This window comes from Heliangelus exortis, chromosome 19, assembly GCF_036169615.1.
Source record: "Heliangelus exortis chromosome 19, bHelExo1.hap1, whole genome shotgun sequence".
Classification (NCBI taxonomy): Eukaryota; Metazoa; Chordata; class Aves; order Apodiformes; family Trochilidae; genus Heliangelus; species Heliangelus exortis.
This window is the reverse complement of record NC_092440.1, coordinates 12505300-12521131: the sequence shown is the minus strand read 5'-3', so window position 1 is coordinate 12521131 and position 15832 is coordinate 12505300. Positions and strand designations below refer to the sequence as shown.

General features: G+C 48.9%; 1 protein-coding gene across 1 annotated transcript in view; it reads left to right on the top strand.

Annotated features, from left to right (window-relative positions):
- The window catches only part of CORO1C (coronin 1C), a 44772-nt gene that overhangs the window by 20659 nt on the left and 8281 nt on the right, over window positions 1-15832 (top strand). The window contains exons 3-4 of the mRNA XM_071763616.1: window positions 7440-7562; window positions 15368-15497. Coding sequence (XP_071619717.1) covers window positions 7440-7562; window positions 15368-15497 — 253 coding nt within the window. The remainder of the gene's footprint in view (window positions 1-7439; window positions 7563-15367; window positions 15498-15832) is intronic.

The window sequence follows — 15832 nt, the reverse complement described above, 5'->3', positions numbered from 1 at the left end:
TTTGCTCTAACCAGTTCCTGTGTTCCTCATTTATTTTTATAGCCTCAGCTGATGAAATTGTTCCTTCACCACCCCAACATTTTGAGTTGTTTCAGAGAAGCAGAGGTGCTCGTTGTGCTCGTGCTGTGATTATTCAGGGTGGGGAAGAAGGGTCAGTTTGAAGCCGTGGCTTTGACATGACTGTAAAATTGAGCTGTAAAAATGCACTTGCTGCGTTTCAGACCCTTCCGGAGGCTCCCAGGGTCTACAGGGAAAATGGTCCCCCTAAAACTTCATTTCGTGTCCACACTGGGTGGGTCACTCTGAATTGTTTCTAGTGTGGCCTGACCTCTGGGCCCAGAAAGAGCATTATTTCCTCCTGTTAAATGTCTTGCTCCTTCCCAAGTTTTCTGTAGTATTCCAATTTTTCACGTTTTTTTTTTTTTTTTTCATCCAGTCATGTGGCTCCCTGGCCTTGGGGTGGTGGTATTGGTGGGAGAGTGAGATGCCTGGGCACCCGCAGCTCTGAGGGGAAGGGATGGAGAGGGCCCCCCGCATCCCTGCCCTGAGGGGAAGGGACGGAGGGGGCTCTCCCGCAGCCCTCAGGGGAAGGGACGGAAGGGTCCCCCCGCAGCCCTGTCCTGAGGGGAAGGGTCGGAGGGGTCCCCCGCAGCTCAGGGGAAGGGACGGAGGGGGCTCTCCCCCAGCCCTCAGGGGAAGGGACGGAGGGGGCTCTCCCGCAGCCCTGTCCTGAGGGGAAGGGACGGAAGGGTCCCCCCGCAGCCCTGTCCTGAGGAGGCGGCCGCCGCTCCCGCCCCCGCCCCGCTCCCTGCGCTGCGGCACTGCGGCGGCCGCGGCTTTTTACCATATATGGTCATGGCAGCTCTGGCGGCCGCCGGCAGCCGCCGCGCTGATTGGCCAGGACGCGGCGCGCGGCAAGTGCGCCGCCATTAACCCCTGCGCGGCCGCCGCCGCCATGAACCGCGCCCGCAGCCGCCGCCCTCCTCCTCCTGTCAGCGGCTGCTCCTCCGGCACCGCCGCCCGGGAGGGTCCCTCCGGCGGGATTGCGCGGAGGTTCCGGGCACTGCGGTTTCCTTTTGCACCCCCCTGGCCTCTCCGCAGAGCCCCGTGCGGAGCAGCCGCCGCCGCAGCAGCAGCAGCAGCAGCAGGCGCCGGTGCCGGTGCAGCTGAGGCGGGTTGGGTTTTGCTGGCTGTGGAAATGCTTTGTCTGAACTTCCTGTGTTCCCGCATGCACATGTGCAGGGGCTGTGCCAGCAGTTCGCCATTCCCATGCTCCAGCAAGCGCCGTCTTGAGCTGCTGGAAGCTGCAGTTCCCACAGGTTGGTTGAGTTTGCAGAGGGACGGCCTCCCTGGGAAGGAACTGCGTGGGTTTTTTTTAAAAAAAGACTGTAATTTGTATCAATGTATATATTTATTGTGTATATATATATATACTATATATATACACACATAGTGTATCAATAAATGGTGTGTGGATCACAAGAGTCAAGCAAATCTGCATTAATTGCACACTGAAAACTTGCCTGCTGATCTCAGGCAGTGGGTGAGTGGCACTGAGCAAAGCACTGGTGTGGAATTTAATTCCATTAAACTGGCAGCTTGGAGGCTTAGAGTTGAGTTGATTTTCTTAGAGCCTCACCCCAGGTTCCAAACAGTTTGGTGTGCAGGGAGGGAACCCCAGGATGAAACTCACCAACCCAGTGGTCTGTGCCTCAGCCTTCTCTTGCTGGTGGGCATATGCTGGGTTGTCACTGTTAGGGGGTTTAGGCAGGTGAAAGAAGAAGCAGTTGTGCTGCTGGCATCCCCTGGACATTTCTGGTGTGAGCAGGATGAGTGCCTGGAGCAGCTCTTGGTGCCCAGCTCAGCTGCAGGTTTGGTGCTTTCACAACAGCCTTGTGCAAGGACCAAGAGAGCTGCCTTGCTCTTGCAGCCTTCCCATGCTCAGCCCAGACGTGCAGGTTGCTTGTGGTGGGCTTGTCATCTTTTGGCATCCTTCCCAGCAGCAGGAACCCAGGCCTGTAACCTTCTGGGATGCTGTGTTTGGGCTCAGCTCCTTCCAGAGGACTGGAATCAGCAGCACAGGGATCTCCCAGCCTCTGCTGTCCAAGGGAAAGGGTTGGGGGACTGTGCTCACCCAACCTCATGGGTGATCTCTCCTTTACAGCCCAGAATTAAACTTTGTAGTTTTCTTGATGTGCTGGGGAAAGTGACTTAGAAACACCTGGGCTTCCTGCGTGGTGCTGGCAGTGGTTACAATATATTTTTTTCCTCCCCTTCCCTGAAAAATCTTTACAGTTTGCATCTGCAAAGAAACAAAGACTGCCACAAAGGCAGCTTCCTCTTTGGTGCAGTTCATCTCTTCTAAGAAAAATACTGTCAGCTGAAAGTCGTGTTATGTAAGGCCTTTAGAAGAGGCTTATTCAGTCCCCTTGGATATTCCTTTTATTAGATTTTCCATTTGTGTGCCTGACTCCTTCCTGTGCACAGGCAGCAGCATTCCTGCAGGAGCTGTGATCAGATGGGTGCCCTGAGAGGCAAATGAGCGTGTGGGTGGGTGAGTGCACACCTCGGAATGATCTTGAAGGAATATGTTGTTCTGCAAGTGACATGCCTTAGTGTTCAGCCCTGGCATATGCAAGTTGTTAATCAGCTGTTCCAGATCCTCATTCCTCCAGGAAGGTCTGGGGAAAAAAATATCCTTGTCTGAATTGTGTGTAAAATAAAATCAGGGGCTCCTGCTGTGATGGGTTCACTGAGTCCCTCCAACAGTTTTAGGTGGAGTGTAGATGGAGGGACATGAATTACATTGAGTTCCTGTCATCCTGACTTAGGCTGCTGCAAAGACCATGTCAGTACTGGTGCTGAAGGTCTTTTTTTTTTTTTTTTTTTTGTAGCTGTGAGAGAAGTTTGTGCAAACACAAAGTGATGTTTTTCCCCAAAATTCTGGTTGGGTTGCCACGCAGCTCTGAGTGTTTTTGTACATTGGGCAGAGGAGATAAAAAATAAAGACAGCTTTAATCAGGACATGATGCAGAGGCATTTTAAAATATCTTAAGTTATCCTGTGACCAGCAGAACTGCTAAACCCTGCTTTCTTTCAGGTTGCATAGAGCAGTTGTTTCTCATTTCCTTGCACATCCTTTCTCTCTTGGCCCATCAGCACCCATGGGTGCTCCTTAGCCCAACCAAAGTGCCTGTGCTGCTCAGGAGAAAAGTGGTCTTGAGTTCAAACTGCCCTGTCCTCAGTGGGGCACAAATCCCATTTATTTCACCTTGGATTTTTTTCTTTAAGGCTGATTTTTAAAAAAAAAAGGTGGAGATATTTATCACTGTCACCTTGATTGCAATGGCTCATCAGGTTCTGGTGTAGCAGGGAAGAGAGGGCAGGCAGTGTGCTTAATAAATCTCATTTTTCTAGGGAGTTGATCAACAAATACTGCTCCTTGTCTTGCAGGTTTGTACAAATACTGCTGCAGTTTTGAAGCCTTGTCCAGTTCCTGAGTTGGTGTCAGTGGTTGAGTTCTGGATGCTTTGATAGGTTTGCTGGGTGACAAATGTCTGTTTGTCATGGCCACAGGAGAGCCAGGCACCTTCATTACATTTTCTGCTCTGTTTTCTGCCTCCTGCACCAGCAGCTGCTGCAGCCAGAGGTGGAGTTTTGGTGGCCAGTCAGGACCCTGTGAAACTTTGGACTTTCTTGTAAGGAAAACAGACAGTTTAGGGAAGAAAAAAGGCAAACTTTCTCAAACAGAGAAAAGATAACCAGGCGGTTTGTATTTCAAACTTTGCAGTTGTGACCTGATTTCCTTCCTCAAACTTCTGCACACGAAGGTGGGGTGAGAGCTGCTTTTGCTTGTGCAACTTTGATGCCACTTCCCTGTTTTCAGTGGCCATTCTCATGAGCACAACCCTGGGCTGGGGGAAGCAGCTGCTCTCTCTGATATTTTTACCATAATCCCTGAGCTGTTTCCTGCAACCAATTGCCCTTTTCTGGCAGAGAAACGATTGTAGGACAGTCAAATTAATTCATAAACCTGCCACTTTGGGAACACTTTTCCTGTGCTGCTTACCTGTCCCTTTGGGATTTAATAACAGTTTTTATTCTCATCTGGGATATTTTTCCTGACCTGGGGTAGATGAAAGCACTAAGTGAATTAATTTGGCAAGGTCAGCTTTCTGCCTGTGGTCAACCTGAGTGTTGAGTGTGTTTCCATCCAGCACATTAATGGTAATCATCAAATTCACCTGTTTGGCTGACTTTTTATAAAAAAAACTTTATAACTTTTTATAACTCTTGAGTTTCAAAAGTTGTTACTGTGATGTGTTGCTCAAATGGAGTCCAAATGGATTATGAGAAGGATTTAATTTCTTGAAGTCATACCGAGTTAATTTTAAGCTGTGTATCAGCACTTGAGATTTATTTTAAATCCTCAACTAATTAAAAGATTACATTTTAAAAATAAATAAATCTCCAGACCTGGGAGTATTACAGCAGTATGAAAATGCATCCATTTGCCAGCAAAGTTGCAAACCTCGTGGTGTTCTTGTGGCAGAGGCATCTCTTTTTAAAAGAACTGTGTTTAGAAAAGGTTGAATTTTTAATTTTACAGGCTGGTGGGGGTTTTGATACCCTGCTGCAGGCTTCCTGGTCTTTTCCTTTTGGCAGTGTCCCCTAAATATTGTATTTTAAAGCTCTTCTGTGCACAGCTAATCCCACACAGTGCCAGGAATAGGGATCCCCTGCTCTGGAGAGGGGAATGCTGCAGGGAGGAGGAAGCCTGTGGTGTAACCTGCACTGATGGCATTTGCAAAAGAGGCTCAGAGAGATGATGGAGTAGCACGGGTGAGCTAAAACCAGCTCATTTCTCACCATTCTGAAGGGCTGAGGGGAAGGTGTGTGCTGAATCAGGCCCCGAGGTGCTGGACCTGACCTTTCACAGCTCTCCCAGCCCCCTTTTCAGGTCAGACTTTAATACAAGTGGTTTGGTTTCAAAAGGAGCAGATGCTGTGCATTTAGGAGCCTTGCTGAGGAGAGCTCTTGCTCTGATGTGTGCTCAGGAAAGCACTTTGGTTTCCTCTGCCCTGCAAAGATGAGTTTGTCTCTCTGACCACAAGTCAGGAACTTCTCTGCAAGAAGGCTTCTTCTATCTGAGCTGCAGCTCTGAGCACTGCTGCAGCCTTTCCAGTCACCTCATCTGCCCCTCTGCATCCCCTTTTATTCTCATCTTGCTGCTGTTTTGACACTGCTGAGCAGCTGGGTTTGCTGCACTGCACTCTCCTTGCTCAATTTTGTACATTTTTTTGTGACTAAATAGATGTGAGGTTGCTTGAAGTTACTGCATCTCCCACGCTGCTGCTAAATAACATCTCATTTTCCCCATCCTTGTTCTCCCTCTTCCCATGTTAGAAATGATTTTTCCAACACCAGGCAGAAAAAGGGTGCACTTTGATGCAGAGAAACCTCTGTTCACCTGTAGCATGCTGCAAAGAGAGCTCTGCTCAGTGTGGTTTCACTTCTCCTTTGCATCTGCTGTTTCCTCTTGATCCAGGTGTCTCTGGACCTGAAAAATGTTGTTGTTCTTCTCCAAGTGCCTCTGCATCCATCTCAAGTTCCTCAGCTTGCTCCTCCACAAGAGCTGGAAACCCATGGTTGCTCTGGTCCCTTCTGCTCTGGGGCATTGGGAGCTCCCTCTTCTTCCTCACCCAGGGAGAGACACTCATCTTGTTCTCCCCTTGTCCTCAGATCCCTGCTACTGGATATACAGGATCACAGGTTTAAAAATGAGCTCCATTTTTGGTGATCAAAAGCAGGCAGTGGGGTTGCCTGGTCCCTGGGGTCAGCTGGCTGTCACAGGCACTGATCAAAACTGAAAGGTGAAGTTTGTGGTTTAATTTGTTCAAATTGAATTTATTTTTTTTTTTTTTTTGCCTCCCTCCAGTAATAAATTACCATAAAAACTCTAAACTGAACTGACAAGCACCCGTGCAGCCTGCAAATAATTATCAGAGGCTCAGAGGATTACTCTGAGCCCTGTCTAGGAGTAAGAATAGATAGTCACTGACATCTCACAGTCTTATTTTTCTTTTGGTTTGGGTCTGTGTTTGTATTTAGCCTGTAATGTGACTTGTGAAATGTGCTTTTGTGGATATGCTCTGCATGGTTCTTTTTTAATTGGATAAATTAAAATGGATGGACTATACATGTCAGTTGGATGTAGTAATTTTTTTTTTAATCCTATTTCTCATTATGACATCCAGGAGGGATTACACAGACTAATTTTTCAATGTCTGGTTTATAGCTTTTCATCTACAACACTTTCACTTTTAATAATCTCATGAACCATTTGAATCCTTGGGACAGTTTTTTTTTTTTTACTTTATTTTTAGAAAGCTAAATTTGCCCATTTAGGAAATGGTGTGGTGGGTTCTGTAACTCAGTCTGTTTGGATCTAGATCTTGTTTTGCTGCTAGTAGAGGTCTTCAGGCCTGTGGTTTTCCAAAGCTGGTATCCAGCATTTTTCTGATCCTTTCTCCATAAGGCAGCAGTGACCAGGAGCAGCCTTCCACAGGGAATGGACAAGGAGCTGTAACTTCCAAGGTTGAGGAATGTCATCACCAAATGGCAGAAGTGAAACACCCCCAATTCTCCTGCATGTTTAAACACAAAACCCTGTCCCAGACCTCTTCCTCTTTCCTCTGTTCTCTCATCACACATGAAAAGGTCATTATGGCATTCCCTGGAAGCCAAACCCCTTGGAATGGGACTTGGATCTGGCTCTGGAAGTGCAGGAGGCTCCTTCTCACCCTGGTGCCACTGCCCTGTGTCTTCAGGATTTTAAATATTGCTTCCCAGGTGTGCAACACTTGACCAAGAGAGAGAATAATGAGCTAAATGGTTTTATTGCCTTTCTCACAGGGGAAGCTGAGGTGCTTGGTGTCTCAGCAGTCAGTAACTTATTTTTTTGGGAAGTTTATGTGTGGTGATCTCAGCTTTGGCAGCGTGCTGCTGGCCTCCAGCCTCTGCCTGCAGAGGGTCAGGTAGGGGCCAGGGGTGGGTGGCTGTGGAACTCTGGATCAGCAGCATTTACCCCTGAAAAAAAGTGTTTTCCTCTGCACAGCTGTGCCCCCAAAGCTTTCCCTTTGAGCAAAATACTTCTTGGTAAAATCAGTGACCAGCAGCACCCTTCAGAGGACACCTCTGGCTTGGTTGTCTTCAGCACAGACCAACCCAGAGCTCCTTCCTCCAGCACCACTTCCCAGCTCATTGGTGCTGGAGAAGAGTCCCTTTTTCATTTCCTCTTCTGATGCATGAAGTGATTTAAATTTCATGGAATTTTTAATGTTGATGGAGTTGATGGAGACTTGGGAAGCATCTTTGTGCACTCTGTGAGCCTGTGCTGTCCATGTATTACAGCTCTCTTCTTTGGTTCTCTCCTCCAGACAGGCAGAATTGACAAGTCCTACCCAACAGTGTGTGGCCACACTGGGCCAGTGCTGGACATAGACTGGTGTCCTCACAATGACCAGGTCATTGCCAGTGGCTCTGAGGACTGCACTGTCATGGTAAGTGTCTTTTCAGTTGTCTTGGGAGGTGGTGTTTGCTTTGTGCTCCTCCAGGTGACACTGCAAGTGACAACTGTCCTGTACTGACCCTGAGGGCTGAGTTCCTGCTGATGTGAGGGTGCCCATGGGTGTTCTCCAGGTCACAGTGTGTCTCAGCTTCAGACGTGGTGCTGGCTTGGCTGCAAGTCCTAGCTAAAAATTGGAGCAAAAATAGCAGAGGAAGCTTTATTACCTGCATCCCAGCAGGATTTGGGCTCCTAGAACTGGAACTTCTCACATTATCTTGGAGAAGGTGCAGCCTCAAGCTTCTGAGAAGAATTTCTTCAGCACTGAGGTGTCACCTGGCCTGTGTCTTTCTGCCTTTGTCTTCACTTGCTCTGCCATTTTTCCTTATCCTGGGGATTTCTCTGATGTTTGGGAAGAGGAGAAAGAAGAGGTTGCCAGTGAGGTGTTTTGTTTGTAGGGCTCAGGTATCCTGATGGATGTGTGTTGGGAAGAGGTGGAGATTGGAGGGGAACAAGCCCATCAGGTTACAGAATTGCTTCATCCCTTGATTTAAGGGTGACACTCTCATTTTTCCTGTAACTACAGGTTGTAAGTAGATGTCAGAAGGGTTGTTTTTAGGTTTTTTTAATAAATGAATAATAAATAATCCAATTCTGCACCTGCCAGCCTTGGTCCTGAGATCTGTTTTACCTCAGTCAGAGCCCACTGGACAATAGATGACCTTGCTCCATGATGGATGTGGAATCCCATGCATGCAAACACAGCAGAATAAGTGAAAGAAAATCCTTCTGAGATGAAATAATGCCAAATAACTTCAGTGATCTTTGGCCATATTTAGAAATGCTGTAGGCTGAATGTTATATTGAGATCTTATTATAGATCCTGTCAGATAAATTCCTTTGCTTCTCTTCATCGTTCAGATGTTTGGGAGGGGATTCATCCCAAGAGGCTTATCCTGGGACAGCTCTTGCCTGTGATCTCTTGGAAGCTGAAACATGTTAACAAAATGTACTATATTTAATATAAAGAAAACAACAACCTTCTGTGTTTGTAATCTTTGCTACTGGGCTAGAACTAAACTGTGAAGGATGCAGGAATGTTCCTCTAGAAATCAGGATCCAGAAGGAAGGAAACAGTGTCTGAAACATGAGCATCAACAGGAGCAGGCAAAGCTGAGGTCCATGGCTGCCTTCTTGGAGGCAAAATAAGTCTCTAATCCAAGTGCAATGAGAAGTATGTTGTGAGGCTCCAGAGGGATTGAATTCTGTAGAAAACCCAACAGTGTTCAATTACAAGTTGTCCAAATGCTCCTAAAGTGGCTGCAGGAAGCTGAGCCCACCACTGTGCAGCCAAATCCCTCCAGGCAGAGCTTCATAGAATCCTGGAATGGGCTGGGTTGGAAGGGACCTCAGAGCTCATCAAGTCCAACCCTTGCTCCACTCCCCCCGTGGTTCCCAGCCCATGGCACTGAGTGCCACATCCAGGCTCTTTGGAAATATCTCCAGGGATGGAGAATCCACCCCTTCCCTGGGCAGCCCATTCCAATGGCTGAGCACCCCCTCTGCAAAGAATTCTTTCCTAATATCCAACCTAAACCTCCCCTGGCAGAGCTGAAGCTCTGCCAGGGGAGGTTTAGGTTGGATATTAGGAAAAAATTCTTTAATCCATGCCCTCTTGTCCCACTGATATCTGCCCAACCCCCCCCTGGCTCCAACCTCCTTTCAGGGAGTTGGAGAGAGTGATGAGGTCTCCCCTGAGCCTCCTCTTCTCCAGCCTCAACACCCCCAGCTCCCTCAGCCCTTCCTCATAGGATCTGTGCTGGATCCCTTCACCAGCCCTGTTGTCCCTTCACAGGGGGCTGGCTGGCTGCAGCTCAGCTGCAGGTCCTGAAGTGAGGAGTGACCTTTCCTTCCATCCCTGGAGGTGACAAACCTGTGGGCAGGCACCAGGGTGTGAGTCTGCACACTCCTGTTCACACGTGGGACCTGTGAGTGGGGCTGTGGAAGGCAGGAAGCAGGTGGGAAGGTGGAAGCAGTGGGGCTGTGCTGTGCTTGAAGGAACAAGCAGAGATTTAGGTGTTAGGTGCCTCTGAGCTGGGTGTTCAGATGCTGTGAAGCTGTGTGCCAGCACAAACAGGACTAAAGTTGAATGTCCTGTGAAGTATCCCAGAGCTTCCCATGGGAAATGAGGTATCCCAAACCTTTGGGACAGCTGTTAACTGGGATGGACAGAGCTGGAGTAGGTAAAGAACAACCCTGGCCTAGACTGGAAACAAAGTGGGTGAACTAATGAGCCTTCCCTGCTTTAACTGCTTTTCTGTCCTGACCCAGGTAATTCAGCAGCCTGTTTTCTCTCCTTGTCTTGGCTCTGGAGTCCTGCTTCCTGAGCAGCCTGTCAGGGTGAACTCAGCTTATTTGAAAGGACACAAGGTTGTTCCTCAGCTTGAGCTCTTCATTAGCCAACATGAAATCAGAAGTGATGTGGCAGAGGACATCAGATGGCTTGCTGCACAACTGCCAGCTGCTTTTAAAAAATATCCTATGTTTTTAAAGAGCATCTGTGCCTTGGCACTCAAAGATTTAGGATCTTGCCCTCTGTCACAGCAGATCTCTGCAACATCAGCCAGACATGTTCTGAGGGACAGAGCATGGCCTGGAGGTGCCAGCCAGCCAGTATCTCCAGGATGAGGAGGGCTGGTTTCCTGCAGCCATCAGTTTGAACTGCTTGTGTCCTTGGTGTTCCCCAAGGAAAGTTAGCTGGGCCCTTTCAGAAACTAGAAACGTTTTCATATAAATAAAAGCTCAGATTTGTAGAAGGTGGAAGTATCCTGTGAGCTGCAAATAAATCTTGTACAGGGATAGTATTGGAGATCTTGGACTTGGGGTTGAAGTAAGTGGCTGGGAAGCAAGACATTTTTTCCTGATCCTGCTGGGCTTTGTGGCTGGGACAGCTTTAGAGGTTTAACCATTTGCAGCTGATCAAGAGGTGTCTGGAGGACACTTGGCAGGGGTCATCTGGTGGGTTCAGGTGATACACCCATCACATCTGACACCTTCAGAAATTGTTTGGAGGTAGAGAAGGAGAAGGTGGTGGTGGGAGAACACTTAGGGCAGTTCACCCTTGCAGGACCAGCTTTGTGCCAGTGGGCATAAGCACAGGAGTGAGCCCAGTGGAGGAGAAGGCAGAAGGGGGCTCCCCAACCCACCTCCTGCTTTCTGCTCCCTGGGAGCAGGGGCTGGGGAAGCAGGGAGTGCTCTTCCTTCATCCCACACTGGGTATTCCTCAGGGCACTCCTTGGCCTCCATCCCCTCCTGCCCTTGCCAGTTAGGGCATGGAGCCAACCAGATGGCTTTGGAGTTGGCAAGTACAGCTCCTTGAAGTGGTTGGGGAGAGAAAGAAATGCTTTGTAGTCTGCTAGAGTTGGAGCATTTCCTCTTTCTGCCTTGTTCTCAGCTCCAGTTTTCTCCATCCAGAGGAGCACAAGAGCCCTCAGCAGACAGGAGCTGTAGGTAATGGCCTGGACCTCTCTGCCCCATTTGCTGGTTTCTTGCTGAATTCCTCTCTCCTTTTGGAGGAGTCCCCATCTCCTCCACTCCACATTGCTTCCTTTAAACCCTGTGGCATGCAGATACCTTCTGTGGCCTCTTCTGGTGTTCTCTTTGAAGAATGATTTTCCTGTGCCAACAAATGAGGAATTACTTAAATATTCATGCTTGATATTCTGCTAAATGACTGTAATGTGCTGCAGGTTTTTTAATTCATCTGGAAAATGTTTGATTATATAGAGGCTTGTAGATGGTATCAGATGGCCTTTCTCAGATAGGGAAAATCTGCTTCATCAGAAGGTGAATACTAATGAGCTTGTGGCCAGAGCAGAGTTTGTTTGATTGAGCAAATCATGTTTAAATTTAACCAGAAACTGAGACATCATCCTGATGGCAGGCAGTTCAGACATGGTTCCAGGGCCAGCTAGCTGTGGAGGAGGTCTTGCAGCTACAAAAAAAATGGCCTTTTCCTGCAGTGATAGGAAAGCAGGGCTGTGGGTAAAACCCAGGGCTCCAACTCATTTGTTTCCTCAGGTAATGTGAATATAGGCCCTGATATTTCTAGAAATTGACCTCATCTTCTCTGCAGGTTGGTGCAGAAGAGACTGATTTTGATTCTCTTTAAAGTGCATCCAAAAGTGCTGAAAAAGTTTCTTTTCTTTTCCTTCTCACATGCTGTTTGTGCAAAACTTTTTCCCCCCTCCTGCTCTTCCTCTGAGACCCAAACCTCCCCACACCACCCTGGCCTGACTTCACTTCCTCCATCACAAACAAACCAACTTAAAAAAAACCCCAACCACCCAAAACCCCTGCAGCTGAGAGAGTTGGCAGACTAATGCTGATTTTTGAGTTCATCTTGCACAATTTTAAGGTTTCCTTGGTGTACTCATCCTGAGCCCTGATGTTCAGCAGGGTGAGTCCTGCATCCAAAATTCCTTAATTTGCCCCTTGAATCCAGTTCCATCCCAGCTGGAGACAGGCACCCCACCCTCTGCTGGAATGAGTGGGCCAGCTGGCTTGGGAGCATACCCTGACCTTTCACACTCCCAGGTTGTGGTTTGGTTTTGTGTTTTTTTGGCTTTTCTGCAATACCAAGCAGGATCATTAGGTCAATAGTTCCTGTAATCTGCAGAGGATTACACTGGTCTGCAGCTGCTGTCAACTAGAGGGGCTTTCCCTTAAAGAAAAAAAACCAAACCAAAACAAATCTGCCTGTCCTCCAGAGGCTTATAAAAAATCCTTTTTGTTGGTATTTTGTCTCTAAAACCTCTCTTTCCTCTCCCACCCCCTGCACTCTCTGGTTTGAACTTGGTGGTGGAGTTTTCTGGCACAGAAGTTACTCTGCAGGAGGATCCCTGCACTGAAGCAACACAGCAGAAATGGGGACCTCAGGGATCTGGTGCCTTTGCTCCAGAGGTCCCAGGGCAGGGAGGCATTTGGGGATGCTCTCCCTTTGTGGCTTTTCTGCAGGCCATGCTTGGCCCAGAAGCTCGTGCTGCTTCTGAGTCTTTTTGACAATAAATTCAATGTTCAAAGCTCCCCCTGCACAGGGAGGGAGGCTGAGGGAGCTGGGGCAGCCCCTTTATCTGGTGGAGGGAGAAGTGGCTGTGTTCATCAAGGCTTTGCCATTTTTAAGGGCTCCTCAAGCTCTGGGATAACCAGATGTCTGGCTTCCTGCTTAATCCTCAGTGTAATGTCAGCTCTCACAGGTCAGCCTTGGCTGTCATGGCCTTTTCAGCCAGTGGAGAAGTGGGTTTGGTGTTTTTTGCTGATTCTCAGCCCAGTTTCAGCTATGCTGCAGCATCCTCCTGCCAGAGCTGTCAGACCCCAGCATCCTCTATCCCTGCACCTTCCAGACCTCTGGTTCACCTTCCCTGCCTCCTGTCCTACTGGGATTTCCCAGCTCCCATTTTCTCTTCCCATCTTTCCCACTGGTTTTGGTAGTGGCTGTTTCCTGCAGCTTGCCATGGTGTGAGGGGATTGGGGTGGGTTCATCCCAGGGACCTGCACACAGTCACAACATCAGGTGCCAGGTTGGAGCTTGAAGTTCCCATGTCAGCAGAAATGTTCTAAGGTTGTTCTGCCTGGCAAGCAGCAAGCTGCTCCTGTAAAAATTGACAGCTTTGTAACCCAGTTTTATCCTGGGCAGGATAAATTATTTTCACCTGGGCAGGTGAAATTATTTTTTGCAGTTGATAAATTGTGTTGTGTTTCAGCACAGTCCTCAGAGCCTGCTGGGGGTGCAGACAGGAGCAAAGCTGGTGTGGAAGTGGAAGCAGAGCAAGGTGACACCAGGCTGAACAGCTCCAGTTTGCAACTCAATTTTTCAAATGGGATTGCTGGGAAAAGCCTGGGGTTCTGGAGTCAGATCCAGAAGTGTTCCATTAGGCACGAGGAAAAAGAGGGATTTTCAGTCCTGGCAGAGAAATTCTCTGCTGAGGTTGTGTGCCTGTGGCAGGTCATTCCTCCTGGGATGGGCAGGTTATTCCTTTTGGGATGGGGCAGGTCATTCCTTCTGGGATGGGCAGGTTATTCCTTTTGGGATGGGGCAGGTCATTCCTCTGGGATGGGGCAGGTCATTCCTCCTGGGATGGGCAGGTTATTCCTTTTGGGATGGGGCAGGTCATTCCTCTGGGATGGGGCAGGTCATTCCTCCTGGGATGGGCAGGTTATTCCTTTTGGGATGGGGCAGGTTATTCCTTTTGGGATGGGGCAGGTAATTCCTCTGGGATAGGGCAGGTTATTCCTTTTGGGATGGGGCAGGTCATTCCTCCTGGGATGGGCAGGTTATTCCTTTTGGGATGGGGCAGGTCATTCCTCTGGGATGGGGCAGGTCATTCCTCTGGGATAGGGCAGGTCATTCCCCCTGGGATGGGCAGGTCATTCCTTTTGGGATGGGGCAGGTTATTCCTTTTGGGATGGGGCAGGTTATTCCTCCTGGGATGGGGCAGGTTATTCCTTTTGGGATGGGGCAGGTCATTCCTCTGGGATGGGGCAGGTCATTCCTCTGGGATAGGGCAGGTCATTCCTGCTGGGATGGGCAGGTTATTCCTTTTGGGATGGGGCAGGTCATTCCTCTGGGATAGGGCAGGTCATTCCTGCTGGGATGCTGAAGGTGCTGAGAGCTGCGTGGGTGAAAAGTGAAACCATTTCAGGGTTACTTAGAGGTGAGCTGAGAATCTCAGTGGGTTTTATTTAAGCAGCAACCATCCCTGGGAGAAGGGAGGAGCTGGGATTAGTGCAAAAATCCATGTTGCCCTCACACGTGGCTGTCTGCCTCGCTTCCCAAATCCCCTCCCTGGCATCTGCTGGCTCTGACAGCTTGCTTGGGCATCCTGGGCAGGGTCTGGCCAGCCCAGTTCTTCAACTCCAGAAAAAGCAAACAATAGAAGGCAAAGCAAACGTGCTCTAATGCTGCCACCTATCTATAGGTAGCTATAATTGCTCCCGGATGGGTTTTATTTAATTTTTAATGCACTATATATGGGTCAAATTCAGTTCAAAGAGGATTGTCCTGTGTTAAAATGCAGGAAGAGCTTTGGTGGGGTTGATCCTGAGCGTGGGGCATGGGGGGGTGAATTTTGTCCCTCCCCAGTCCCTCCTGGTTGGAGAAGCTGCCTCCTTCAGTGCATAAAGATCTGCAGCTGGAATTCCAGTGCTTGGGAGCCTGTTCCTTCTCCTGGTGGCATTTTTTCCTGAAGGTGTTTGCAGCAGAAAAGTTGTGTGACCAAGCAGGAACCCTGGAGTTTGCTGCATTGGAAAGCACTTTCTGCCTTCCTAACTTGGGCTTCTTTAACTCTTGCCAGGACCAAACTGCTTTTCCTCAGTTCAGTGATATGAAAGGAGGCTCTAAGCATAATGGGGAAATCAATTACTAAAGAAATCAAAAGTAGGCACCAGTTTAGCTGCTGCACTGGTCTTCTGAGGGACAGGCATGGTTTGAAAAGACAGCAGCTCGGGTGGATGGCAGGGGAGCTGCAAGGCAAGATCTTTTAGGAGTCCTTCCCCTGCAGCTCCTGAGATGTCTGGATCCCTGGACACAGCAACAGTTGGGTGCTTGGTGGGTGTGTGCTGGCAGTGTCAGCTGGGAAGGATGTCCCACGTGGAGCAGCTGAAGGAACAAATCCCTCCCCAACCTCTCTTCCTGTTTAAACAGAGAAGTGACAGCTCAGACTCCTGTCCTGGTGCAGACGGGTAACGTGGCCTTCAGAGGGGCTGGCCCTTGGCTAACCATCTTTCCTTTCTCCTTCCCAGGTGTGGCAGATTCCAGAGAATGGGCTCACCCTGTCCCTGACAGAGCCAGTGGTGGTGCTGGAAGGCCATTCCAAGAGGGTTGGCATCGTGGCTTGGCACCCCACGGCACGCAACGTGCTGCTCAGTGCAGGTACAGTGAGGCAGGGGGCCCACAAGCATCTCCCCCTGGTTTTGCTGGCACACCAGCTGTGTTGGAGAGGAGCTTTTTGACTGCTTTTCCTTCTTTCCTCTCCTGGCTACTCTAGGGCTGGTGAATCACGAGGGGAATGGCAGTTTCTGGGAACACTGGGACACGTGGCTTGCAGCCTCCTCCTTATTTGGCCTTTTATTATCTGCAGTTTACAGGGACAAGAACCCAAAAATTATCTGGAGGAATGAATTGCTGTATTAAAATTGTTCCAGACTTTATTTGCAAGCTCCAGATAACTGATACCTATTTACATCTGCACTCTGCCTGTCCCTGTT